Genomic DNA, 27,138 nt, shown 5'->3' on the forward strand with positions numbered 1-27,138 from the left:
ATTGAGGTTGATGGACTTTTAGAACTGAGGTGTGCATTGAGATATGTTGTTTGTTCATAGGAGGGCTGTGTGTGGAAGAGAACATATGCGTGGGACTCTCTGTGTGTATGAGTCTGTGCACACACACAGACACGTGTGGGATTCTAAGAGCTGCCCACTGGATAACTAGAAGGAAAGAGAAGCAGTTGTTCTCTCACAGATGGAGAGATTCTGAGGAGAGCTGGTCCTGGGAGGCTCTGAGCCTCCCTTCCACTCTTCCCCCACAGCCTCCCTTCCCTCCAACACCCACCATACCCCTCCACACACGGCCTTGGCATCCTATCCTGAGTAACTCAGGCTCTGGGGAATGTGGTACTGGGGGCTTGGGTCTGTGTGCTGCCCCAGTGGGGATGGGTCCTAGAGGACTTTGCAAACCAGAGCGGGACCTGGCAATGGCTTGAAGTGGCAGCCTCTCCAGGAAAGGCAGACCTGAGGCAGAGCCAACTCTAGAAACTGGCATTTCTCCTTGAGAATGTTTCATTTTTCAGTTGTGTCATTGTTTTCCTTTGGATTGTGAGAATACAATGTAAAATGTTTTCTCTCATTTTATAAATCCTGTCAGTTAGCCCTCAGTCGTCTGCCATTGTCTGTTATATGCACATGGTCTTATGAAAATGGTGTTGTGGGGAAGAAGGGATGTGACCTTCCTCACGTCCCTCTTGCACTGAGCCCAGTACGATGGCCATAGCTTTCCACTGAGGAGGGTGGCCTGGAGCTCAGACCCTTGCAGGAAAGTGAGTAGGTTTGGGGTGGGGGTGCTTTAAGCTGTGCATAGGAGGGCAACTTAGCTTGGAGATACAGCAGTTGTTTCAGGCAGTAAATGAGAGGTGAGAGCTCTTGACCTCCGCAAATACACTAGAGCAATATATGTGACCCTTCCTTTGCCACCATGTGTCCCACTGATCACAAGCATCACCCAGGGCCCTTGTTACAAATACCAGTTTTCTGGCTCCGCTCCTGAGGTCTGGGCTGTGGCCTGGAAACCAGGGTATTTTCCAAGTGTGTAGGTGAATCTTCTGACCAGGGAAGTGTGCGACTCACTGCCCCAAGGGTGGGGGACTCTTGCAGGGTGGGGAGAGGCTGAGATCAGGGTCACTCATTTATTAGGGACCCTGCTTCAGAGAGGATGTGCAGACAGAGTGATGGAAAAGCCTCCCTAAGAGGGAAGACCACCTCACTGAAAACAATAAGAGAAGAACCAGGCTTTCAGTGGGCTCTACTTCTTTATTTATAAACCAGTCGTCCAACCTTTCTGAACTTCCTGGACAAGTTCATCTCAAATTGTGCAATCCGTTATCTTGGCAAGCTTGACAAGTCCTAATACACATTTGCGAATGTTGCTTTTAAATACTCTACTTAATCTGGAGAGCAAGAACCACTGCAGCAGCAGGGAGGGGGATCTACCTGCAGATTTTTTTTAAAGGCAGTTTTACTTTCAGAAGTCCTTGTATCTCTTTCAGAAGGAAAGAATATAAAGTTACCCTTAGAACAGATGGTACTCAGATTATCCTATTGTGTGGCAAACTTGTTACTTTATTTTTTTTTAAATCACTTGGTCCATATCCTTTCTTCCTCAATAACCAAAATAGCACAAAATTAACCAAAAAAGCAAAGGTGATAACACAGACGCCTCTGTTATCCTGTAGTTTTTACAGAATTTTTAATTGGGAGCGTGTGAAAATATATATATACATTAGTACACACACACACACACACACACACACACACACACACACACACACATTCAGAGACAGTTGATAATGATCTAAAGTAATGGAGTTCTTCTAGTCCAGCATTTACACTACATGATAACACTGCAACACATTGCCATGCTTGAAATGGCAGCAGAAACCACGTTTTCACTAATTACACATTTTAGGACAGCAACTGTGTGCAGGTCTTATGGTGTCTGGGAACATTTTTCATATAAATAGTTCAATGTGGTCTGATTTAAAGTGAAGCTTATGGATTTAAGAAAAAAAAAACAACAAACAAACAACCTTCAGATCCTCATCACCAGTCCTCATCTGTCTCAGCATTTTGGAATGACAAAAATACACCTTGTAAAAATGGTGGATTCTTTATCCCATTCGAGTTACTAGACAGTGTCGCCTGCACAATCAATCCAAAGGATGTACTGAAACTCCACTACTGAAGGTTAGGAAATGTTTTGGACAAGAAATGATCCACTTGCCGTGGGAAGATGGGGCATGTTGATGCAGTGGGTTCTGTAGGCTGATGAACTTCATTATTTATGCTGTGGGCCATTTATTATTTTAAAAATTAAATTAAAGTTCTCACTCTAAAGAAGCTGTAGTTTATTTGCTTTGTTTTTAGGGGGAGCTTGATTTCTTCCGTCTTCTAAGTCTGTGCTCACAGGTATGCCTCACTTCATGGACAAAGCCCCCAAGTTCAGTGTTTGGGTGAACATAGTATGGGGCTCCCAGGATCACTAAGTTCTCAGCAGCTACACAACTTGAATGTCTATAATTTCTAATAAAAACCCACATCCCGGGGTTCTAATTCAAAGTGTTATGTTAACATAGGACAACTAATTACCAGAGACATGTCACATTCATGGAGTATATAATAATATGTAAAATAGCAATTTAGTCCCTTAAGTTTTGCAATCTAATGTGGGTGAACAAACATCTGACATCTGGGAGCCTTAACAGAATTCTGCACTAAAATTATAAAGACTATGAAACTGAATAAAGGAACATGCTTACATGACTGCTAGGAGTTATTACTGCAGAAAACAGAACTAAATGAATATTTTTCCATATGCTTAATTTCCACTAATAGAAAGTATAGCTATAAAATAAAAACTTCTTAGTGTCTCTTAGGGTGTTTCTCTTAGTAACAGCAATTATCACAAAGAATTCTACAACAGTAGGAGTATTATGACTATAACATAAGTAGAAAAAAAAAACCAAGAGGCAAAAATACATCACAGACTGCATCATAACACATATTTGTCTTGCTATTAAAAGTTACTCTTCCAAAACTTTTCCATAGTGACTTACTCATCAATAAATGTGATTTTCATTTATTAAAGTGAAAACATTTACCATATTTTGCCTCCGGTTATAGGAATGTTATACATTAAATCTAAATTGATTTTTTTTTTTTAATTTGATGTTTCCACTGTATCTTTTAAGTATGGAAAATGTCTTCTAAGTAGCTCAGACTTAATTTTGCCAGTTCCTGCCAGCTCAGTTGGTTTCACAGTTTTGTAAGGGAAATGAAGGGCAAGAGTCTGTATCCAGCACCCACTGTGAGGCCGCCTCGCATGATTTCCACCTCGGGTGTCCAGCAGAGTGAAATGAACCGATCCACCCTCAAGAAGTCCGCTCCGGATTGGTCAGGTGGTTTGTGTGAAATTCTGCCCCTTAAGGTTTGCACACATTTCTCTGAGTCAGCATCAACTCCTACATTCACAAATGGAAAGTGTCATGACTGGAAGGAGAGATTAGGGGTGAAGGAGGAGACACAGGTCTCATTGGTTGGAAAAGAAAGGGGGTTATTTCTTTCATGAAGCAACTACTTCATGTGACACTTCCTGCAAGGGAAAACCGAGGCTGCTGCAGCATTCAAGAATTCTTCTGTGTTCTTCATGAGGAAAGGTTTGAGAAAGTGGACCTTTGAGAGGAAATACTACAGACTTCCAAATTGGTGAAAGAACTACCAGCATCACTTGGGTACTCTGGGTAGGAGGAACTGGAAGAGATGATATTTTTGAGCCTCTGGAGGGCAATGATTAAAAGCAGAAGCAGAAACGCTAAAAGGCTAAGGAATATGGACACATAGATGTAGACATTTGACAGGTGGCCTGAGGAAGGGTCTACCGATGTGGACAGGGATGTAGGAAAGAGCTCAAGGAAAGTTCCATTCTCCACGTTACCCGAAAATACAGATGAAGAGCCAGGTTCAGACATCTTTCATGGAGGGTCAAAGAACGCACAAGTATGTTAAAAGTCAGTTTCACACAGGGGTTAAAATGGACAGAATCAGCATTGTTTTGTTTTGTTTTGTTTTGTTTTTTTATGATAGAAAAGATTGCAGGCAGTTAAATCAGCACAAGGAAACTTCTTGGATTTCAAACAAAGGCAGCAGGGGATCAGGTGTCCATTGGCCCTGCAAAAACAAACAGACAACAAAAAAGAACAACTGAATGCGTTATTCACAAAATATCACACTTCAGTCTTATTTCCAGTTTTCACTTCAAGAAGGAAAAGGAATGAAATTACTTCTCCAGGAACAGGTAATGCTTATGATATTACAAATGATGATATAAAAATAAACTTTTATTTCATTTTACCGCTGCAGTACCCCAGGTACCAGGATTCTCCAAGGAACTAAAATAAGTAAAAAGGAAAATACATTTCTGATGTGTTCCATCTGCTGTGATTTCAACAGATGCTCCAAGTGGATGATCTGAGAATAGGACCCAGAAAGTCAGTGCCAAACCTCTCTTCTCCAGAAAATTAACTCTGCACACCTCTAGCCCACTAGCACCTTCCCAGCCAGGATTTATCTCTACTATACTTTGAAGAATCACGCCGTGCAGGTAAGTTTGCTTTCTTGTTGAACATTTATAATTTTCTGATTTGTTTATAAAAATTCATCTCCTTGAAATGAGGGGCCATTTCTTCATATTTCTTTTCTATCTACCTGTGTACGTTCTAGTGCATACTTTAGCACTGAATAAAAACTTAAGATTAATTTAGAAGAAAAAAGGTTGGATTCCCTCTGAGTGATGGAAAGTACAAGATTTGCTGTCAAGAGACTTAGGTTTGAGGTCCGAATTCCCTTTTACCTTTGGGAAGTTGGGCAAATTGCCTACATTTTCTGAGCTTCACTTTCCCATCTGTAAAATGTATAGCACCTGTCCCACCTGTGTTATCAAGAAAACAGCCATGGAAGCACTTTGTGAATTGTAGAGGTTGGGCCAAAATGAGTTGATAGTGTGTGTATGTGTGTTTATTGGGTGTGGAGAAGGCATGATTTTCTGGCAGCCGGGAGGCAGAGTATGCCCTTGACCATGTTCTCGCTCCTAACGTGGTCCTTGTGAGGAACAGACAGGCAAAGCAGACTGAAAGGCAGGTAGCAAGCAGGAGACGGCATGATTCCCCAGGCTCTGAGTGTGGGTGTAGCATGTCTCAGACACCCTCTCCTCCATGACTGGCAAAGTCACAGTCGGTTTCTGCCTCGGCCTCCAGCCCACTAAGTCCACGTGGAGGCGCGGAATGCATCGATCCCTCTGGGCAGAAGACTCTTCAAGTTGGGGCGCCTGGGTGGCGCAGTCGGTTAAGCGTCCGACTTCAGCCAGGTCACGATCTCGCGGTCCGTGAGTTCGAGCCCCGCGTCAGGCTCTGGGCTGATGGCTCAGAGCCTGGAGCCTGTTTCCGATTCTCTGTCTCCCTCTCTCTCTGACCCTCCCCCGTTCATGCTCTGTCTCTCCCTGTCCCAAAAATAAATAAACGTTGAAAAAAAAAAAAAAAGACTCTTCAAGTCGAGAAAAGAGGCTCTTCCTAGCTCTCTGTGGCATTAGATCCCTTTGTTGTAAATTTCTAAACCTCCTCCTGTCAGATAGAATGAAATGCTAATGTGAAAAATCCACTCTGCCCCTGGCTTTCCCTCTTCCTAAACTCTGCCCTGCATTTTATCTTGAAAACTTGCTTTTCCGCGGGGCGCCTGGGTGGCGCAGTCGGTTAAGCGTCCGACTTCAGCCAGGTCACGGTCTCGCGTTCCGGGAGTTCGAGCCCCGCGTCAGGCTCTGGGCTGATGGCTCGGAGCCTGGAGCCTGTTTCCGATTCTGTGTCTCCCTCTCTCTCTGCCCCTCCCCCGTTCATGCTCTGTCTCTCTCTGTCCCAAAAATAAATAAACGTTGAAAAAAAAATTAAAAAAAAAAAAAAAGAAAACTTGCTTTTCCCTTCTGTATTCCAGATCTAATTAAGTGGCTGATTCTTTGAGGGTCTGACATTGGCCACTGTGGCCAGAGCTGAGCAGCATTAATGATCCCTGGGAAGCAGGGGACACTTATGAGAAGATTGTCCCTGCTGGGTGTCATGCAGGCTAATGATCTTAGTGAGTTCCTCTGAGTAGGCCACATGCAGTGTCTTAGTAGTTCCTAAAGTAATTTGACTCCTACTCCTCATTATACTTTGCTTGGTGATTTTAATTCCATTAAGTTGCTACAGGCTCCTAATGATCCTTAAAAAGAGAGAGAGAGAGTCACAGGGGGACTAAAATGTGTCACACTGATTTGGCAGTCCCTTGCCTTTTTATGTAAATGTCCTAGCCATTCATCTTTAGGGAAAATAGTCTCAGAGGCAGCAAGATCATTAGGAAAGAAAACTAGGATGGAAACCTTATGGGCTGAATGAATAAGAAGAAACATTCTTAGTATTCTGGAAAGACCTCCTAAATCTAGCTGAGGAAACTGAGAGAAAGAAGCTAACCGATCTGACAAAAGAAACCTCTCATTAAAAGATAAGCTAGGACGTGGGGTTTCTGCCCATCCTCACTCCTTATACCATCTGGTCTCAATTTTCCTGACATTTGAGTAGTAAGGATTTTACATCCTATTTTCCTAGCATGGGTGACGAGGGGACTGAGCAGTTTGTGTGTTCCTCACAGCTACTCGGTAGAGCAGGAATTATTATTCTCATTTTGTAGATGAGGAAACTGAGCCACAAAGACATGATTTACTCAGGATACACAGCTAGACAGTGACAGACTAGGGACTAGACCCCATGCCTGAACTGTGTTCTTAGTTTTCTCAACTGTGATGGGAAGAGAAAAATGAAGAGTTGCATCATTAGCTCCTACCTGCCACTTACTCTGGGCAAGCTCGCTGTTCACTCTTGGCATTTCAGTTTTCCTGTTGGTGCAATAAAACTCACCTTTCCTACCTCACCAAGAGGTCCTGAGCTAGGATGTGATAACATCTCCATAAACATACTTAGAAAATTATAAAAGGCCATCCCACGTAAAGTCCCAGTAGACATATAGTTCCTTCTGAATGCTTAGAAAGGCTAGAAGAGCTTTCAAAGTCTCGGCTGGTCCTACAGTTCTGACACATGCAGGTCATAGATTCAGCTGGAATTGGATGATTTTTCTAAAGCCACCTTTGCTACCCAACACTGTCATTTTCTGGGGGTGAGCTGGAGGCACAGACAGTGTCACTAGGGTGTCAGCAGTTCAGTGGAGAAGCTCACAGCTGGCTGCCAGACCACTTTTTTTAAAACAAAGGCATCTCTTTACGTTGTAAATATTCCAAGGAAACTTTTCACATCAAGAAGATCTTCACTTTCAGACAAAAGGGCCCCTGTGGGCCTTAACTGTCTGTGAAATGGGTTTACAGGAAAGGAGGCTAAGAAGTTTTGGGGAGAGCATCTGATCTTCTAAGAGGTCTTGGAAGAATGGTAGAAATGAACAAATGAAAGTTTGTGTTATTGTCCGACACTTCACAATTAAATACCTTCTCCTTTAAATATTTTCCTCCCAGTATTTCAGACTTAATATCATTTCCACAATACTTCTTAATTTTAAATGACAGATACGCAAATTTTGTTTCACTGTCCTACTCTGAAACCACCGAATATTTGCACTGTTAGAGACTGTTTTAGTTTTGATGGCACTGATTCTCATTTTCTTATTCAAGTTTTAAAAATTTGGTGAATCTTCCTTCTCTCTGGTGGATGTTTTGATAATCTGTGTATAAATGTTCGGGATGAAGCAGGTTGTACATGTTCAGGCCTTGTGACTGTGTGAATGAGGCCAAAGGTAGCACTGTGAAAATGAAATCAAACAAACGTTTCAGGATGATGCACCTTGGGCCATTTCTCCCAAACAGATTAGGTTTAAAGAAAAGAAGAGAGGGGCGCCTGGGTGGCGCAGTCAGTTAAGCGTCCGACTTCAGCCAGGTCACGATCTCGCGGTCCGGGAGTTCGAGCCCCGCGTCGGGCTCTGGGCTGATGGCTCAGAGCCTGGAGCCTGTTTCCGATTCTGTGTCTCCCTCTCTCTCTGCCCCTCGCCCGTTCATGCTCTGTCTCTCTCTGTCCCAAAAATAAATAAACGTTGAAAAAAAAAAATTTAAGATGAAGTCTCTCTCTTCTTTTCTTTTTTTTTAAATTTTTTTTTCAACGTTTATTTAGTTTTGGGACAGAGAGAGACAGAGCATGAACGGGCGAGGGGCAGAGAGAGAGGGAGACACAGAATCGGAAACAGGCTCCAGGCTCTGAGCCATCAGCCCAGAGCCCGACGCGGGGCTCGAACTCCCGGACCGCGAGATCGTGACCTGGCTGAAGTCGGACGCTTAACTGACTGCGCCACCCAGGCGCCCCAAGAGAGACTTCATCTTAAATGCATAGCCTTGACCTGTCTCAGGGCAGCATCGATGTCCTCTCATTTCGGGTGGCACCTAAAGCCACGTGGGCATTATGATGTTTTTTTTTTTTTTTTTTCTGAGCCATCCTCAAAAAGTGATATTTGAGAAAGGAAAATGAGACAGCTAGATCAAAACATTATAAATGAAGATTTGTGTAAATATTTTGGTTCATGGTCAGCCAGCTTTCCCTTTGTCTCTTGGAATAAAAACCTGTGCCGGGGAGGAATCTACAAAAGGCAGTCACCTACTTAAGTGAGGAAGAGCGGATGTGTAATGTCACCATGAGCCCAGTGGGGCAGGGAGATGGAGAGACAGTAGAGACAGGGCAGACTGGGGGTCTCTGGTTCCAGGACACTCAGCACCATACCTCTGTGAGTCCTCTGGAAGAATGGAAGCTTTCCTTCCCATGGGGTCATTATGAGAACTGTAAAGTTTCAGAAGAACAAAAGCATACCCTCTGACGCGTACTTCATGCCTGGTAAAAGGAAAAAGAGCCGACAGGCCCCCACCTCTGAGTCTGCACACACAAGCACTGCAAGACCTCTGGTGGCCTGCATATGGGTGGAGCCAACGCCATGCCTTGACTTCTACAACGTAATGGTGTCCACAACTCAGCCCACAGTCAGCCTCAAATCTGGCACGGCAATTGCTTTGTTTCTGACCTTTATTCAATACATTTCTATGTGAAGAACAACTATTTGAAAGGTTTTTATTGTGGAAAACTGGGATAAGCTGCTTTGTTGCCGTGCAGACATAAAGAGTACCCTGGCTGTTAGGATGTCGGAATCAGCTTTTCATCATTAGCAAGTCCTGCTATGTCATTCTCCAAAAGGCTGTCCTCTCAAACCATCAGTAATGATTTGATAGAGTTGATAAGTTATTAACATGACATGGTAAAAATCCTTATTTCCGTCTACAAATGTCGAATTTGATTAACATAATGATATATTGGATCTCTTTCTCTGTAGAACACATAGAAACTATCATTTCCAAAATCTAGTAGGGACCTTATCACACGTAAGCAAAGCTGGTTTTAGTTCTACTTAAAAAACAATATGCTTTCTATGAGACCTCGAGCCATTCCTTTACTATTTGCACGATTATCCTCTCTCTGAACGCTTTCTCTTTGGCTGATGGCCTTTTAGGTCATGCTAGATGAGAGACGGTTGGTGCTGACATAACATATGCCCCACCCACACTTCTCTAAATGTCAGTTGTCACTTGCAGTTGCAAATACTTACCCCTGGTCTTGGAATAATGAAAATAAAGTTTATTGTCTTATGTGCTATAATTATTCAAAGATGATGCAGCCATCCATATATTTGTCTGAGAACTGCTCTTGTCAGTATAATACTTAGCAGGGTAGAATTATATGTGAATTCTGTTTATGATTCCCTGTCATAGCCCAATAAAAAATAAAACCAAGTGATGAAATAAACTGAGTCTATGTATTATCAAATATTGAATTTGAAGACCATCTTGTGAGAAGAAATATAGAATATGAAGATTCTGAATAATACACTGGAATTCATGGATCTGGACTGATAACGTTAGACAAAAAATTAAAATTAACAGTTCTCTTTATCTACTGTTCAAATGAATGATCAGAATATAGTCAGAGCTTTTTCATAGTACTTTGGTGAAAATTTTTAAAATGACAAAGTAATAATTTAGTATCAGCTAAAAAAAAATTTTTTAACATTAAAAAAATCAATTTCTATGGTAGGTCTTCAAGTTGTTTTAGATCCAGACCAGTCTCCTAATTCTATCTTGGTGAGGACTTGGTGGTAAGGGTAATCTGGATTACTCTCAGGCCCAGTAAAATATTTCCCTAACAAAATAAATATACTCAGAATGCTTTTATGCTAGATGAACTGTTTGTACTAATTCTTTAAAAAATCGTCATCTACATAAATTATAATTCACAAAATATTCAGAATATACCTTTCTTGATATACAAAGTGGTGTAGATTGAAGTTTAAAAAAACATGTATACAAGCAAGGATTTCAAAAGGGAATATACACATGACTGACCATCCATCTTGTACAACCTCAAATGTAATTATAGTATGACCTCCCTTGCATTTATATTACACTGTTTTTCTGGAGAAATCAAAGTAGTCTTTTTGTAATTTTTTTTAATCTTTATTTATTTTTGAAAGAGAGAGAGAGACAGAATGTGATTAGGGGAGGGGCAGAGAGAGAGGGAGACACAGAATCCGAAGCAGGCTCCAGGCTTTGAGCTGTCAGCACAGAGCCCGACACGGGGCTCCATCTCACTAACGTGAGATCATGACCTGAACGGAAGTCGGAGCCACACAGGCGCCCCTCAAAGTATTATTCTTAATGAATTTTTGTTGTATTTATATTCCATGTGAAGATTTCACAACCAAAACACTGCTTCGTAAGAATAAAAGAATGTCACTCTTTTAGAATAAGATAGTTTAAATGCATAATTTTCTGGTTAAAAAACAGGTCAAATACAAAGACAGGTCTAGGCATAGCATTGTCATGATTCTTTTATGATGTGTAGAAAAGACCAGGAAGGGCTCGGGTCCTACCCTCTGGGGATATTGGACCCATCTAGGCTAACACAATTAATCCAAATCAGAATGAGAAAAGTAGCACCCTGAAGGCTGAAGGAAGCACGAGCTGAGTAAGAAGCAGCAGAACAATGAAAATCTTCTACGGAGAGGGAAGAAAGGTCACTGTGCTTAAACACTTGATTTAAAGGAAAAGCGAACAGCCAGAGAAATGATGACTTGAGGATCATAGGCAATGTCCAAATGAGTCAGTGGGAAGAAAGAAGGCAGGAAGCAAGACTGGCCTTTCAAGATGTTATAGTATTTTTAGTAAGGGCTTTCAGGTCAGTTCTCGCCCTCCACTAGGATCTGATCTTTTCCAGTATTTTAGAAGTGTATTAAGAAAAACAGCTAGTGTACTCTCCCGCAGCACATATACTAGAACTGGAGCAGCTAAAATTGGTTAAATCATACCATTAGTATACTTAAAAACCTTACTTATTTTTAATAAGATTGGACACATATAAAAAAATTTTCATTAAATCATGCTCTGGTAGCAGAATGGAATGGTGTTTTCTCCTCTTCCATGGTCTGTCATTCTGCCTCTAAAATAACTTAGCTCTAATATATTTTTTGTTTAATCAGGAATTTCTCGTAACAGTCCCCTGATAGAGTATGACACTGGGAAAATTTGTCCTTGTAAACCTAATTTTGTGATTGTTACAATTTTCTTTAAATCTTTACATGTAGACCACTACGTATCCCCAATCTCCTCTCTCAGGCTCCAGGGAACTGTGGGTTCCTATAAAACTGCTGTAAGGGAATAGGGGAAAGCCTGGACGTTTGTTTTTCAACAGCCATTTAATGATGTCCCCTCTAAGTCTAAGCAGATTCCTCACAAGTGGGCAGCCATGGACCACTCACTATAATTGGGGAAAATGTGATACTGTATTCCTCCCAACCAGTACTTTTGTTTGGGTCTACTGCTGCCTAATTCTTTAAGTAGGTAGATTCCTCAGTTTGTAGCTTATTGTCTTCATTGATTCCTCTTTATCTTGATTCCTCATTCCATTTCCTTCCGTCTCCCATAGGCATCCAAACTAATGTGTTTAAAGAGGACCTTTAGGTTTGCCTCTTTCTGTAAATGCCTATTGTTTTATATGTATTTTCTTGTAAATTTTCATCATCTCATAAACTTTCAATTTATAACAATGGATATGTAGTAAATATTTCATTCACTCCATAAATTAACCCCCAAACTTCACCTCTACTTAAAATATCTTGATAATTGAAGCAGAGGGAAGAGAGGAATATAAATTATATAATATATCCAGTTCTCTGGTTTTGCAAATAAGAGTATTCCAAAGACTAATAGCTATCCTCTATCCATAAAATCACATGTATAGGTACAATTAAAAAACAAAAAGTGATGACACAGGTTGTCTGAAAAGAACTTGAGTATTATCAAATAATTAAGCAAGCCACTATTCATGACAACTACAAATACAGTTATGTATTTGTTTAAACTAAGATGCTTTATAGTCTACTCCTTAAAAATAGATTTGAATATTACAAATGTATATAAATGTTTTAGGTCTTACATTTTAAGTCTCAAGCTCACAGAGTTTCTACGTGATGACATTTTTAATCAAGGCACAGCATTTACTTGAATTAATGAGCCATTGTCTCTCATAATATAACTACAAATAGAACCTTAGTTGATTACATAGTATGTAAATTGCCCATCCCTTCTGGATATTAGCCCAGTATTTAGCATAATATATACATATGAATTTTGCTAAATAAGTTCTCCATTTTTCCCCCGGTCCTCTACGGCTGACAGTCAATGATGATGCTTTCCACAGTAAAATGGGTATTTAGGAAGAATGATTAGTAATTGGCAGCTTAGGCAGGCTGTTTTGGATACAGCCAGTTTTGGCCATATTACATTATTTAGGAGTCAGATGAATATTCAGAAAAAGAAATAGGGAGCAGATTTCAAGATCCATTCCCAGATGCAATGCAAGATCCTTTGGCCAATTAGAAGAAAAAATGGCTTTCTTATAAAGGACATTATGAGGACAACCGGGGAAATTTAAACATAGATAGCACACTAGATAATTGTATTATATAAATATTAAATTTCCTAAGTGATATAGGAGAATGTTCTGTTATTAGGAAATGCATGTTAAAGTTTGTAGCCAAAAAGTGCCCTAATATCAGCAAATAACACTCAAATGTTTTAGCCAAAAACAAAAACAAAAACAACCCAAAAAACAAGCACACACATTTATACACACATACGGAAAGAAATACGATAAAGCATATATGTCAAAATGTTCACAATTGGTTTAGTCTAGTTAAAGTCTATAGTTAAACAATCTATAGGTGTGCATGGTTATTATCCTTGCAACTTTTCAGTAGATTTGGAATTTCCCAACATACAAGTTGCGGGGAAAAATGACTTGTCCCCAAAGCTATTAATGAAAATAGGCTTGGTATGATATTTGTAAGTCAGCTAAAATGTTAGGAGCTTTTAAAAATATACAATGATAGAAGCCTGATTCTTCAAAGGAATCTTTCAAATGGCATTGGAAAAACCTCACATATTTGCTGCTACCATCAGCTCATTATGCCCACTAATCCATGGTTACTGGAGGTGAAGCGTTAGAGGAAGTTTAATATGCCGGAGAAATTGGATTCATGGTGGTGGGAGATGCTGCCTAAACACTAGGAATGGTGACTTGCCAGCCAGCCTTATTCCTAACTTCACTCCTGCCATCACCCACTGGTCTGAATCTCAATCTGGACCTCCAGAATCATGAAATCCAATTGTTTGTCTTACATCATCAGTCATCTTCAGAAGCAGCCAGACATCTCTCCTACAATTTAAATACCCAAAGATATTAGGGACTCTGGAGGCATCTTGAGTCAAGAAAGAATAGTTGGTGTTTTGGGGTTTTTTTTGATTGAGATGTAATTGACATTATATTAGTTTCAGGTTAAATAGGATCTGGCACCAATTCCAGTGTGTGAGGCAGAACTGGGGAGCTGTTCTCCACACCAACAAGCAATTCTAGGAATACTGGCAGAGTGTCCTATAATTCAACCCAATTCCAATTCCAACGACACTATCGGGAGATAGTATCAGATTTCACGGGTTGAGGGTTCAATCCTACGACACCCTCCTCTGCAATATAGACATTTCTGACACCAGTCCTAAGCCCCAGGTTGTTACATGTGTTTCTGAATGGTGATAAATCAGAGGTTCCCAAGCCCCCCTCCTCAGCTTCAATTAATTTTCTAGAGCAGCTCACTGAACTCAGAGGAGCATTTTACTTATTAGGTTACCAGTTTATTGTAAAAGGATATAACTCAGAAACAACCAGACAGCAGCAGGTGATGCATGGAGCAAGGTATGGGGAAAGGGCACAGAGCTTCCATGCCGAGTGATCCCCTCTCCCAGCACGTCCCAGCACAGCCGGCCCGGATGCTCTCTGAACCCTGTCTTTCTGGGTTTTCATGGAGGCTTCATTACATAGGTATGATTGATTAAATCATCAATCGTCACTGCAAAATGCGGCTACAAATGAAAAAATAGAGGGCACTGATATTAATAGTGCTTTTTGCCAGTCATCAGCAATCATATGACTGTGAATATAGGTAAGTACCCTAAAATGATGAGTACCAGATGAGTCAGATTTTAGACAGGGGTTACATAAAACACCACTATAAGGAGACAAAGTGCTCTCTTACGGCTCTGAAATTACTCATCTACCAGGATTTTCAGGTACACCAGGGAGGGCAGGGGACAGAAAAGAGGACATTGTGTCCTCATGAGGAAAGCGTGTTCCCACGTGGGATTTCCTGTGGTCCTCCTAATCCTTGGTGTGGACCAAACAGCAGTGCTTGCCTTAATGCTCTCTATCTCCCTCGTTTTCTGTCTGTCTGTCTGTCTCTATCTTAGGCAGTACAGTGAACTCAAAAGTCTGGAGAATTCTACAATTACTAGGGTATGCTCCCCCCACTCTCTTTCTCTCCCCTCTACCTCCTCTACTCTTCTGACACGATTTGCCCCCTACATTCCAGCCTTAATGCTCTCTATCTAACAAAGAGAATATCTACATGTTCCTTGTAACATGGAACAAAATGATATGGCAGGCTATCAAGTGTAGGAGGAAATCAAGTCCTTAGCAGCCTGTTGTCATTTTAGATAACGACTCAAGAATCTGTCAAAGACAATAGGGAAGCAATAAACAAGTGTAGGCTCAAATTCTCCCAGAATGTGTTTTTAACTTAAAAACATAAAAGGAGGTGAAATTGAAAAATAATTAGGAATTTATTTTGCGTTTTCACTTAAAAATATAAGGAGGTGAAATTGAAAAATAATTAGGAATTACTTGGAGAAAAAAGACCACCACAATAGTTATATATTCTTCTAAAAATATAAAGAAATATTGTTTTATTTAACGGAACCACAAGTATCTCTTATATGAGATTTAACTGACTTTTTCCTTTATCAGGGTGGGGCTATCTACTTTTAAGGTTGTGGGCTCTATGTATTTTATTCAGTTGTAGGAATAGCTTTGGTCAGAAGCACATGTCCACACTTCACTCACTACTATTTTTTTTTTCATGTTTATTTATTTATTTTGAGAGAGAGAGAGAGACCATGCAAGCAAGCAGCAGAGGGGCAGACGGGGGGGGGGGGGGGGGGGGGGGGGGGGGGGGGGAGTAAGAATCCCAAGCAGGCTCCTCGCTGTGAGCCCAGAGCCTGACATGGGGCTTCATGAGATCATGACGTGAGCTAAAAGAGTCGGACACTTAACTGGCTGAGCCACCCAGACGCCCCTCACTAGTCTTATATCTAGTCTTAGTTCTCTTTTATTTCAATGGTGTGCGCTGGAATGTAGGGGGCAAATCGTGTCAGAAGAGTAGAGGAGGTAGAGGGGAGAGAAAGAGAGTGGGGGGAGCATACCCTAGTAATTGTAGAATGGGAATATATATGGCTCCAGGATATGATAGGCAGAAGAAGGTATACCCAGGATGTTACGTAGGGGAAAGAATGTCCAGCACGCCAGTTTAGGAAAACAGCAGTAAGAATATCAATGATAGCAGCCAGGATTTATTAAATAAAAGCATATACTAATTTTGTATGTGTGTTCATGTGTACACAGGCATTGTGCATGTGTATTTTCTCTCATCTTCACAGCTCTTTAAGGTAGTCATTATTGCTCCTCGCTTTTCTTTAATGGATGAGAAAATTAAGTATCAGAGAATTTAAAAGCTTGCCCAAGATCACCCAGCCACTTAGAGGCAGGGCTGGAATTCAAATCTGTATCCCTGTGTCTCCAAATGCTCTATATTCACTACCTTCCTTCTCTCCAGGGAGCCTGAGGGTAAAAGAGGGATAATTTCAAGACCTGTGGTCATTCATGCTGTTCACGTGTTTCTGCTGTTCCTTTCTCCTTCCAGGCATGTTGTAGGATTGCATGTTCCCATCCCCTCTGACTTTAGGGTGGCCAGATGACTTGTTTTGGCCAACAGAATCTGGAAAAAGTGACATGTCATTTCTAGGTAGAAAATGTAAGGCCCATGTGAGATTTGCCACATCCCTTCCCTTTGCTGCAGTAACTGTTTAAGTACAGGACAGCTTCTGTACCCGGGTGAGCTGGGTGAGGACCACCACCCTTGCTGGCCTTATCAATACTTAGTGTTAATGACGAATGCACTTGTTTTTTTGTGTGTGTTTCCGTTAAATTTTTTTAAGTTTATTTATTTATTTTGAGAGAGACAGAGACAGTACAAGTTGGGAGGGGCGCAGAGAGAGAGAGAGAGAGAGAGAGAGAGAGAGAGAATCCCAAGCAGGCTCTGCCCTGCCCTGCCAGCACAGAGCCCAAGGTGGGGCTCAAACTCAACGGAACAATGAGATCATGAGCTGAGCTGAAACCAGGAGTCGGATGCTTAACCTCCTGAGCCACCTAAGTGTACCTTGGCACTTGTTGTTGTAAGCCATTATCTACCTTCTACTGACTGATGTAAGGTCTTATTCTACTATGACAGCAGAGGTTATGCTTGGTATTCAAGAAATTAAAGAAGCCAAATTCTGAGTATAACTTAGAGTTGCATGAATTGTCTATATAATATGTTAAAACCCCCTTGTGGCAGTGGTGAGCAAGAAGATTGTAGAGGATATTTTGGTGAACTTTAATTTCATGCAAGAGTGAGGCTTAAAGGGATGAGAATTAGCTACTGGTGTGGCCAAAAACATATTCCCTAATAATCTGGAACATGATCAGGTGCTACCGTGTAAGGATAGTCCTGACCAGCTATAACTTCAGTATGCACAAAGGGTTTCAAGTGGGAACATGTAAGAGATAGTAAAGATATTAAGACTAACTCATTACTTCTAATGGGAAAAAAACAATTCATTATACAAGTAATGGGACAGTGGTATTGCCTTTGGTTAAGAAAAACTATATTTTCTGGTGCATTCATTTATTCATTCAACAAATACTTGTTAACTATGTACAGGAAGGTGATAAAATATTACTATTATATGCAGGAGTCTATTGCATATACAATTTTTATAGTGACCATCTTGAGTAACAAATCTAAAAGACCTTTCCTATATTACCTGTGCTATATTATATGTTCCTTTTTATCAGGCTACCTGCTACTTTTCCAGCCTCATTTTTCCCATTGTTCCTAAGATTGGTGGTTCAAGCATATCAAACTGTTCTTGATTTCCCACATTTTTTTTAAAAGCATATATGTTTAATCCTTATATTTATATATGTCTTCTCCCTAACTCCACCCAAAATCCAATTTGTTCATTCTTCAAGACTCTATTCAAGCCTTCCCTCTTGTCTCATCTAGTTATTCACTCATAATATAAATCCCCACCTACTTTCTCTACACAAATTTCTGGCTCCTTTCTCTGCATTCTCATGATAATTTCTATACCTTTTCACACTAGCATTTCTCACATTTTATTATACTTATTATATTTGTTTACCTGTTTCTCTAAAACTTTGATAGACTATGAACTCATAAATAGAGGATACCATTTCACTAATCTTTATAGCCATGAACCAGCACAGTGTCTTGTATAAAGATGTTCAATAAGCATTTGTAGGATGGTTGCATGAATAAAAGAGTAAGGGAATGAAGAAACTGGAAGCTTCTTGAAGAGGTATTCCATATTCTATTTTTTGGATGTGCAATAATATTTATTGAATGAATGAATGATTTTGTATAAAGTCATATCAATTACTCAAAGGATAAGTACTCAATAGTAAAGAATAATGTGGAACACACCCTAAATTTTATAACTATTTTAGTTATGGCAATAAAATTTATAGTTTCAAGTTCTAGAGCAAACTCTGAGCATACTTTTTATCAAGCAATTGTGTCAACAAAAATTTTATTTAATCAAGTATCCACCAGGATTACCAAGGAAAGGATGTAGGAATCTGCTGTAAATATTGAAATTCAATACTGTGAACATAGATCAGGGATTGTAACAAATGTATTTTGAAGAGCACAATGAAAATCATGAGTTTACCATAGTGAGTCAGTGAAGACCTGACTGGATATAAAATAGAACACATTGTTTTTAATTTAAAATGTTCTTTCAGTTAAACTTCATGATAATCCCATCCTTTGAAAATTACTAAGTCCCTTACAATCACAACGCTTGGCACTGTATTCATCTGTGGAGACAAACAGGATCAAGGACAATACCCACTTTCCAATCATCACAGAGGAAGACAATTTTAATTTACTTCATTCAGGAACATCATATGCCGTGGTACTCTGTTAGTCACTCTACCTCAAGAATTAGCTCACCTCTCCCCTCACCAAAAGAACCTAAAAGCCAAAACAGAGCAAAACAAAATTCAACAGAAAATCAGCACAGAAATGGAAAATGTTTACAGTTTTATAAATTTCTCAATTTAACTACAAAGCCCCACACTGGAGATCATTGCTACTTAAAGTAGCCACTTGTCTCTGTCAGGAATATGTGGGTTACGAGTCCTTGTGAAATGAGGAACTTGTAAAGCACTGCTTCCAGCATCCCAAATGTCTTACTACAGAAAGAAGACAGACAGACAGACAGACAGACAGACGGAGGGAGGAAGGAAGGAAGGAAGGAAGGAAGGAAGGAAGGAAGGAGGGAGGGAAGGAAGGAAGGAAGGAAGGAAGGAAGGAAGGAGGGAGGAGGGAGGGAGGGAGGGAAAGAAGGAAGGAAGGAAGGAAGGAAGGAAGGAAGGAAGGAAGGAAGGAAGGGAGGGAGGGAGGAGGGAGGGAGGGAGGGAGGGAGGGAGAAAGCTAAACTAAAAAGTATACTAGTGCCTTATATTCTGGCTCAAGTCCCATATCTCATGGTGAGTGAGTAATGATTCAAGGGCTGGCACTGATGCATGGACCATACTCTGAATACCATTCCATCTGGATCATAGTCATGGTGATGTGAGCAGTGATATCCTAAGCGGTATTGTGCTAACACCCTAATCCAGACCTCAGCTTCTTGGAAAAAGAACAAAAAGAATGAAAACACATGAGCAGAAAAGAAGCAATTTTTTTTTCTTTTCATTCATTCTGGAACTGACTTAAGTCATTTATCATATATTAAGTTATTCTTTCTTTCCCTGTGATCTCTCTTAATATTAATTTTCCTCTATTCAGAAAATCAAACAATACCAAAACAAAAAGTAAATAAGCAACCACAAAAGGAAAACATTATTCATAGAATTGGGTAACTAGAAGTACTTATAAATCAGGAAGCCAAGGTCTCCAAAGTTAAGTAAATTAAAATTTGAAGGTCATTGTTCATATACCTTCTGGAAAAGGATGGTGGAAGGAGATAGCTAGTGGCTGAAACCACAAATTAGGAGCCTAGGATCCTTTCCTGGTTCCAAATCCACTCTATACTCAGAGCTGAGTTGGGCAGCCAACAAGAAGAAATTAGGTGAAAAACATGTTACTCGGTTTCTTTTGTCATTCAGAGGTTAATTCATCATTTGAATCAAAATATATGCCATGAAGGTCCAAATCTGAGACCAAAAATGATAAGGATACTAGACAGGAGACAGAAGGAAAGATCTTGGAAACTCATTTCAGTGAACCAGACCAACTTTGTTGCCAAGTAGTCCTTTTGAAGGTCTGAGAATCTGTCAATATTCCACTGTCACTCTAAAACTGTGCCCTTAACCTTGCACTTGACTCATGGAAATCGAGGTCAACAAGCTCACTAAGGACTTTCTCATGAGGAATTGTTAGAATGACAGGTTACCAAGGTATATGAAGGTCATCAAGGAGAGTATTAGTAAATATATATTTTTTAACCTGGGTTCTATTTACATGGGTGTGTTGAGCACATGAATACTCACATTGAGTGCTTCTTTATATGAATGTCAAACATCAATAAAAATCAATAAAAATGTTTTTGTGTTTTTTATAAATTTTTGTTAATGTTTGTTTAGTGGAGAGAGAGAGAGAGAGAGATGGGGGAAGGGCAGAGAGAGAGGGAGACACAGAATTGGAAACAGACTCCAGGCTCTAAGCTGTCAGCACAGAGCCTGAAGTGGGGCTCGAACCCATGAACCGTGAGATCATGACCTGAGCCGAAGTCGGATGCTTAACTGCCTGAACCACCCAGATGCCCCAGAATGTTTGTTTTTTTTTTTAAGGGCAGAAAATGTGCCAGGCTTATCAGATGAATTATTTGAGTGCTTCCCATTTCATCCAAAAATGTACGGCACTGTAGGCGAACAATATAAATAATACATTCTGAGAATTTACCCCATGGGATAAAGTTAGACAAATTTAAGTGCATGCACAAAGATGCATTCCGTAGCTAAACACTGGAGCTACCATGATGTTCGTGAGTCAAGGATTGGTTAAATAAATGATGTTAGAATCATGCAATGGAGGACTCTGATATAATAAAAAGGACTACATTTTCTAACCTGGAAAGATGCTGGACACGTATGCCTAAGTCAAAAAGTAAGCTTCAGAATAGTGCATAGTGTGATTCCATTTTCACAAAATAAGAACTACTAGCACTGCTACACAATATTAGAGGCATGCAAAAGTAAACTAAACTAAACTAAACAAGAGATTATGCACCAAGTTATTAACATTTCTTGTTAGCAGGTAATATGGGTATGTTTGGTTACATCCTATTTTGTGCATGTATGTGAATTTTGGTACACAGAAATATATTGTTTTATAATCAGGAAAAAACCAATAAAGGTGTTTTCATTAGAAAAATAGAAATAAAATTTAATGATAGCATATGCAGTGAAAAGGCAACTGGCTTTTAAGCCTGGAACTCTTTCTCCTCCCCCTCCTTTTTCCCTCCCCCACCCCACTCCTCCTCCTCCTATTCCTTTTTGTACTGCATATACTTAACACAAACCTTTGAAATGGTTCACTTGTACCTTTCCTTTCAAAGTTTAAGACTCTCAGGCTGAGACAAATAAGTCAATCTGCCCATTAGGGCTTAACTGCTCTTTGTATTACAGTTGCATTTTATGGGATACCGTGAATGTTTTATTTAAGAAAAGAGAAGAGTAGATCCCTCTGCTAGAATCCTGGTCACAGGGGAAATTGAAAGTGATTAAGAACCAAACTGGTTTAATGGGCAATAGTTAATAAATTACCAGGCACTTCTAATCAGTATCAGACCACTGTGGCAAATTAATCAGGAAAGCTGCTATTTTGGCTTTCCCTGAGGAGCAAATTTATATGTTGAATGAATTGTCTTGGTGTTTTAACCTTGGAATAAGTCATCTTCGTGTCTTTCTGAATTTGACACAGGATCTAACAGCCACCTATCCTTTTGTTTCACATCAAAAATTATACACGGGTATTTTACTTTAAGTTACCCTGTTTAGCAAGTATTACAGGCTTATAATTTCCATACCCATTCACTACTGTCTATAACACTATCAAACAGTCAAAAATATCAACAACATCAACAGCATCAACAATCAAGCCCATAATGTAAATTATAAATCTGGGCCCACTGATTTCCCATCTTAATAAAACTTAATAGGTGAGAATTTAAAAATTAGGAATTCAGGAAATACTAATGGCAGTCTATCCTGTTCCTGATATAAATTCAGAGCTTTGAAATATTGGCACTGTTTTGGTTGGATTGTGCCATTTCATGCTTAGAGATACTATTACCTTGTATATGGCTACTTGACTATTCAGAATCTCCATTTTTTTTTTTTTATGGTTTTTGTTGTTGCCAAAAAACTTATTAGACTAAACAGTGATTACTTTCTGGTTCCAAATGTGAACATGAGCATGGATCCTATACATAGGAACTCCTGAAGGAGGCATACTGTGTCTTGAGACTGAGTAACTCAGAAAACTATATACCATAGGCACACCGCCACAAAACACAATCAGAACTGAAGGGCTCCCAGAACTTGGCTCATCAGCCTGCTGTCCTAGATCTGACATGGTCAGTGAATGCATAGATAGACTTCCTGGGTTCTAAATCAAAGGCTGGTCCACATGTGTACATATCACGGACTTCTGCACCTATGTCTCTGGCTTGATTTCTCTAGGTACATCTGTTAGCTAAAAGGAATCTTGCCAACTCATGCACTTAGTTTGAGCTGCTTCTTTGTTATGTTCCCTATTCCATTAATTAAGTTAAAGGCTTTAGTATTTTTTTAGCTGTCCCTAGGAATAATAACAATAATAAAAATTAAGCCCATGATGCTTTATATTGACATAGTAATATAATAATATAATATGCTCCACACATGTCTACTTGAAGAAAATGGCATTCTTCTGCAACACTACTTTCTCGGGTTCTGGTTTCATTTAGCAGACGTTTACGGAATGGCTCATCAGTGCTAACAGCCAGTCAAGTGGGACCTACACAGTACCTGATGTCAAGGGACTTTTAGGAATATAGTTTTCCAGGTTCTTAAATTACTATTTTAAAAACTCAAAGGAGCAGAATAAAAAAAACTCAATTATAATTTTGTTTTGCTTCTCCCTAATAACAAATTAAATATAAAAATGCTTCAAGTCTACAACTTAAAAAAAAAAAAAAAGAAAAAGATATTAAAATACAAGTGCAAGGAGAAGAGCAAGCCTAGAGAAGAAGGGATATTATCAAATGGGCTGACATAGATCTACATAGAGGCCAAATCAGAGAGTTTTGCTTGTGATGGGTTAATCTTTCATTCTTAGAAAAAATGGGGGCTTCTGGGTGGCTCAGTCAGTTAAGCGTCCAACTCTTGATTTTGGCTCCAGTCATGACCTCATGGTTCATGAGTTTGAGCCCCATGTCGGGCTCGGCACTGAGTGCGGAGACTGCTTGGGATTCTCTCTCTGCCCCTACCCATTTGTGTGCATGTGTGTGCTCTCTCTCTCTCAAAATAAATAAATAAACTTAAAAAAAAAAAGAATAAATGTATGACTCCACATTACTTAATGATTAGTATGGTTAATCATTCTTACCAATCAACTGCCATCCTTCATCTGCCCTCATTAAAAAAAAAAAAGTCATAGGAAACCTGCAAATAAACCCTCTTATGGATTCGATGCCATATGTCACCACACCATTATTTATCTCTTAACCCCTGACAAGCTCTTGCACATCACAGACATCAAATGAAATCTGTTGAATTGCACTAACAGCAGGGAAAATGGAATGTATCTTACCTTACATGAATCTTCTTTAATGAGAACCATGAGCAAGTGTGGAGCTCTTCAGAGCAGTCTGCCTTATGTAGAAGAATCAAAAATAATAAATACATAACCCAAAGAAGTAATAAGCCTCAAAATCAAAACACAGAAATGGAATACCCCACCCATTTTCTGGAGCTCCATATTCCCAGAATGTTCGGAGGCTGGCAGATGGCTCTCCATCCCCACAGTGCCCAGCATTCGAAGGACGTGCCCTGTGGGAGTGGTGGCAGTGCAACTTGGTTACGAGCTGGACCCACTAATACACACTTCAGAGAGCGATGTGCATCAAGGGATCAACTAGGTGCTGATTATAACTAGGCGCGGTGCTGTGTACATGTGGGATGGTGGGGGTAGGGGGACAAGACGCCTCTGTACTTAGCGAAATGAAGCATTTTAGTCACGAAATAGATTTAAGAATCTGTAGGAGCTAGAGTACAAATAAGCTAAAACAGTCAGACTAGTTGCATACTTTAAGCTAATTACTTTTTTTTTTTTTTTAAGGGGGATGCACTGGGCATCAAGACTGCATTAGGAGGTAAACCGTTAAAGAAAACGCTATCACTTATCTTGCTTTTTTTCTGTTGATCGGCTGTTGTCTGACAACGAATCTAGAAAATGTAAAGCAAAAAGCTCCAGAGGAGAAACATCTTGAGGAGTGGTCCCTGGGGTTGGCCCCAGGGCGTAATCGTTGCGGGTTTCGCCCTTTGCACCTACAGCGTGGACTGGACCAAAAGGCTTTGAGAATGTCCAGAACCATAGGATCCTATTATCCACCACAAAGAACCACCTAAGTACTTACACACTTCAGTAAAATAAATAAATAAGTAAATAAATAACGAAGGAAATTTAACAGGCAGAGGACCTGAAGGAGGTTAGGAAACAGACCCTGCCCCCGGAGTCTGACACCAACCCAAGCCTGGCGGGCCGAAGGCATGCAGCGGCAGAAAGCGCGCAGGTACAGCCACAAACCTGGTCCTCAACAAGATGCTTCTGTGAATGAACGCATCCTTCTGCTACCCGGAGTGGGGCACATCACACACCTCTCTCCTAAATCATTTAGGATGTCATTTGCCCGTAATCCACGCACCTCGACAGGGAAACACGGGATTCCAGCATCTCCTCAGACCCGGGAAAAGGGGAAAGTAGCTGGCGCGGCTGGCTTTTTCGGGAACTCGGAAGCCACCGCTGGGGAACGCAAGTGTTCAGCACCAGGTAAAACTTCCCCGGATTTGAAGCCACCCAAGATGGGTGAAAAGACTCCCGCAAACACAGGAAGATGCAAAGCGGGCAGTGTGCGCGTGGCGAGTAGAGGAATGGCCGGATGACCCTGGAAATCCGGAGAGGTGACCGCACGAACCACAAAGGCAAAAAGCAAACAATGCACCTAGAAACACGTTCTGCAAAGTGTATGTAGAACTGTCTACACTTGCACAGAGGAGTCAATCTGTGCAGCAGCGGACGCGGGGGCAGGTCCTCCCGGCTCTCTGGGTCCGGGACAAAAGCGGGTGCTCCCGGGACCACGGCCATTACGTCGCCCAGGGAGGTCATCCCGAGAATCTGGAACCTCCGACCTGCGGAGGTTGCTGGGGGCCGCAAAGGACACGGCTAGCCACAAATGGGATGGATTCGGGGTGTCCAGGGAAGGAGCCAAACCTCCGGGAGCCGGGGAGAGTCTGGGAGGCGGCTCCGGAGGGAGTGGAAGCTCCGCAACTCGAGGCCGCCCCACGCGAGGAGTCGGGGCGCTCCCCGCCGAGGGCGAGCCCTCCTCCGGCGCTCGGCACCCCGCGCGTCCCCGGCTCCCCACTCCTCTGCCTCCGCGCTCGGGCGGCGTCGGGAGCCTGTCACTGACCTGCGGGTCGGGACGCTCCGACCTCCCCGGCCGCGCTCCGGCACCCCGGGTGGGACTAGGGCGGCGCCAAGCTCCTCGCAGGCCCCCGGGTCTCTGCGATCCGCGCCCGCGAAGCCGTCCGCGGGGAAGTCAGGCGCAGCGTGCGGTGAGCCGCCGGAGCGCACGGGCGGGCGGCGGGCGCAGCTGGAGTGAAGCCGGGGCCGCCGAGTCGGCGGGACCGCGGGTCTCCCTCCGCCCCTGCGGCCCGCACAGCCAATGGCTGCGAGCGGGGCCCACTCCCCGCCGCCCCCCAGCCGCTGCTCTGGCTGGCGCTTGGCTGGAGGACAGCAGCCCCGCTCCGGCGAGGGAGGAGCTTGAGCCCGCGCTGGAAAATCCTGGAGGAGGAGGAGGCGTTCGCACAGGGAGCCCCATCTGGGGAAGGCAGGTGTGGTGCCCTTAACTTTGTGTGTGTGTGGGGGGGGGAGTTATGGGGGTGCAGTTTCTTTGGGGGGCTCAGGAACTTCTCAGCAGGTGAAAGCATCTGCTTCCTGCCAAGTTTCTTACTCAAACATCTATTATGAGTCCCGCGCAGCCCCCACTCCAAACCACGAGCCCCGGTCGGTCGATCGCAGCAAGCCCAGCTCTGAGCAGCATGAGGACTTTGCCCCATCCTGTGTCGGGCTTCGCCTCACGCGTCTCTCCTTCCGTGCTTTTCTCTTCTTTCCCCTCTGAATCCTCTGCCAAACCATCAGATGAAATGAACGGGATCGCAGTCTCCATCACTGCCAGGGAAACCGGCAACCGTAAAAGTCCCTACGGGGTAACTGGCTTAGAGAGGGTCATAGAGCTTAAAAGAACTCTGGGAAGGGAGGGAGCCTTTCAATGACAAGACGAACTTCGGTTACCAATCAGCCTCGTGATCTTCACTTAAAGACTCTGGATGCCTGTTTTTTGTTTGTTTGTTTTTTGTTTTTACTGTAAAACTTACTTCAACTGATCATTTAAGATGTCTGTGGTCTCTTCTGCTCTGACAATTCAACAATCCAGTTGGCTCTGACTTACTTGCCTGGTGAAGGGCTGAGCCCCTGTGAAGGTATGGCTCCTTTTCCTCCAGTCCCTGCTCCCTCCTGTCCTGCTGCACTCACCCTGAGCGGGGTCCAACTATGGCTAGGAAAATGAGTCATGCAAGTCAGTATAGAAGGATGATGCACACGTCTTAGTGACCATTTACACGTGCACAACTACTCCTACTTACCAGTGCCCTTCTCCTGGGATTATGTTGGCCGTGCCCATGTGCACTGGTTCTCTAGGTAGGGACAGATTCTGAGGCCCCCTTGGTAAGTGGGCAGAGGCTCTATTGCTCCCTCTTCCTTCTCCAGGGGAATTGTGAGTTTGTGTTCATCTTTTCTCTGTGAATCTTTTGTATCATGTAAAATGCAGGGCAGTGCAATGAGCTGTATGGAAAAGAGGGCAGATTCAGAGATTCTCTGAATTCAGAGATTCAGATTCTCTCCCTACACACTTCTGTTTGCATTCTAAATTTGACCCATTCACATGCCACTCCCATGAGTTTTGTCACATCCATCTATATCCTTCAGTGTTCTACCTTAGATTTTTTACGTAACCTC

At 41.7% G+C, this 27,138-nt stretch overlaps 1 protein-coding gene and 1 long non-coding RNA gene across 4 annotated transcripts in view; one reads left to right on the top strand and one right to left on the bottom strand.

Annotated features, from left to right (window-relative positions):
- Nucleotides 1-4,676, top strand: part of LOC147584820 (uncharacterized) — a 106,466-nt gene extending 101,790 nt beyond the window's left edge. Inside the window, exon 3 of the long non-coding RNA XR_015253638.1 lies at nucleotides 4,459-4,676. This is a non-coding gene — a long non-coding RNA (uncharacterized LOC147584820). The remainder of the gene's footprint in view (nucleotides 1-4,458) is intronic.
- On the bottom strand, nucleotides 1,552-25,646 carry SERTM1 (serine rich and transmembrane domain containing 1). Of its 3 annotated transcripts, none has more exons than XM_086713402.1 (3): nucleotides 25,532-25,645; nucleotides 23,656-23,717; nucleotides 1,552-4,176 (listed from the first exon to the last, which is right to left on the bottom strand). In XM_086713402.1, exon 3 carries the CDS (start codon nucleotides 3,975-3,977, stop codon nucleotides 3,654-3,656), a length of 324 nt encoding a protein of 107 aa, XP_086569528.1. In that variant the 5' UTR covers nucleotides 3,978-4,176; nucleotides 23,656-23,717; nucleotides 25,532-25,645; the 3' UTR covers nucleotides 1,552-3,653. The 3 variants fall into 3 exon arrangements, with proteins under 3 accessions (XP_086569528.1, XP_086569536.1, XP_086569545.1); XM_086713410.1 differs by having other exon boundaries at nucleotides 23,656-23,713; nucleotides 25,532-25,638; XM_086713419.1 differs by lacking the exon at nucleotides 23,656-23,717 and having other exon boundaries at nucleotides 25,532-25,646.
- Between the last annotated feature and the right edge of the window lie 1,492 nt (nucleotides 25,647-27,138).

Source organism: Puma concolor, chromosome A1, assembly GCF_028749965.1.
Source record: "Puma concolor isolate L17-30 chromosome A1, mPumCon1.1.hap2, whole genome shotgun sequence".
In the NCBI taxonomy this organism is placed as follows: domain Eukaryota; kingdom Metazoa; phylum Chordata; class Mammalia; order Carnivora; family Felidae; genus Puma; species Puma concolor.

What these genes read in the sequence shown, in the direction of transcription:
- SERTM1 (XM_086713419.1), bottom strand. Translation starts at nt 3,977, where the DNA reads ATGTCTGAACCTGGCTCTTCATCTGTATTTTCGGGTAACGTGGAGAAT.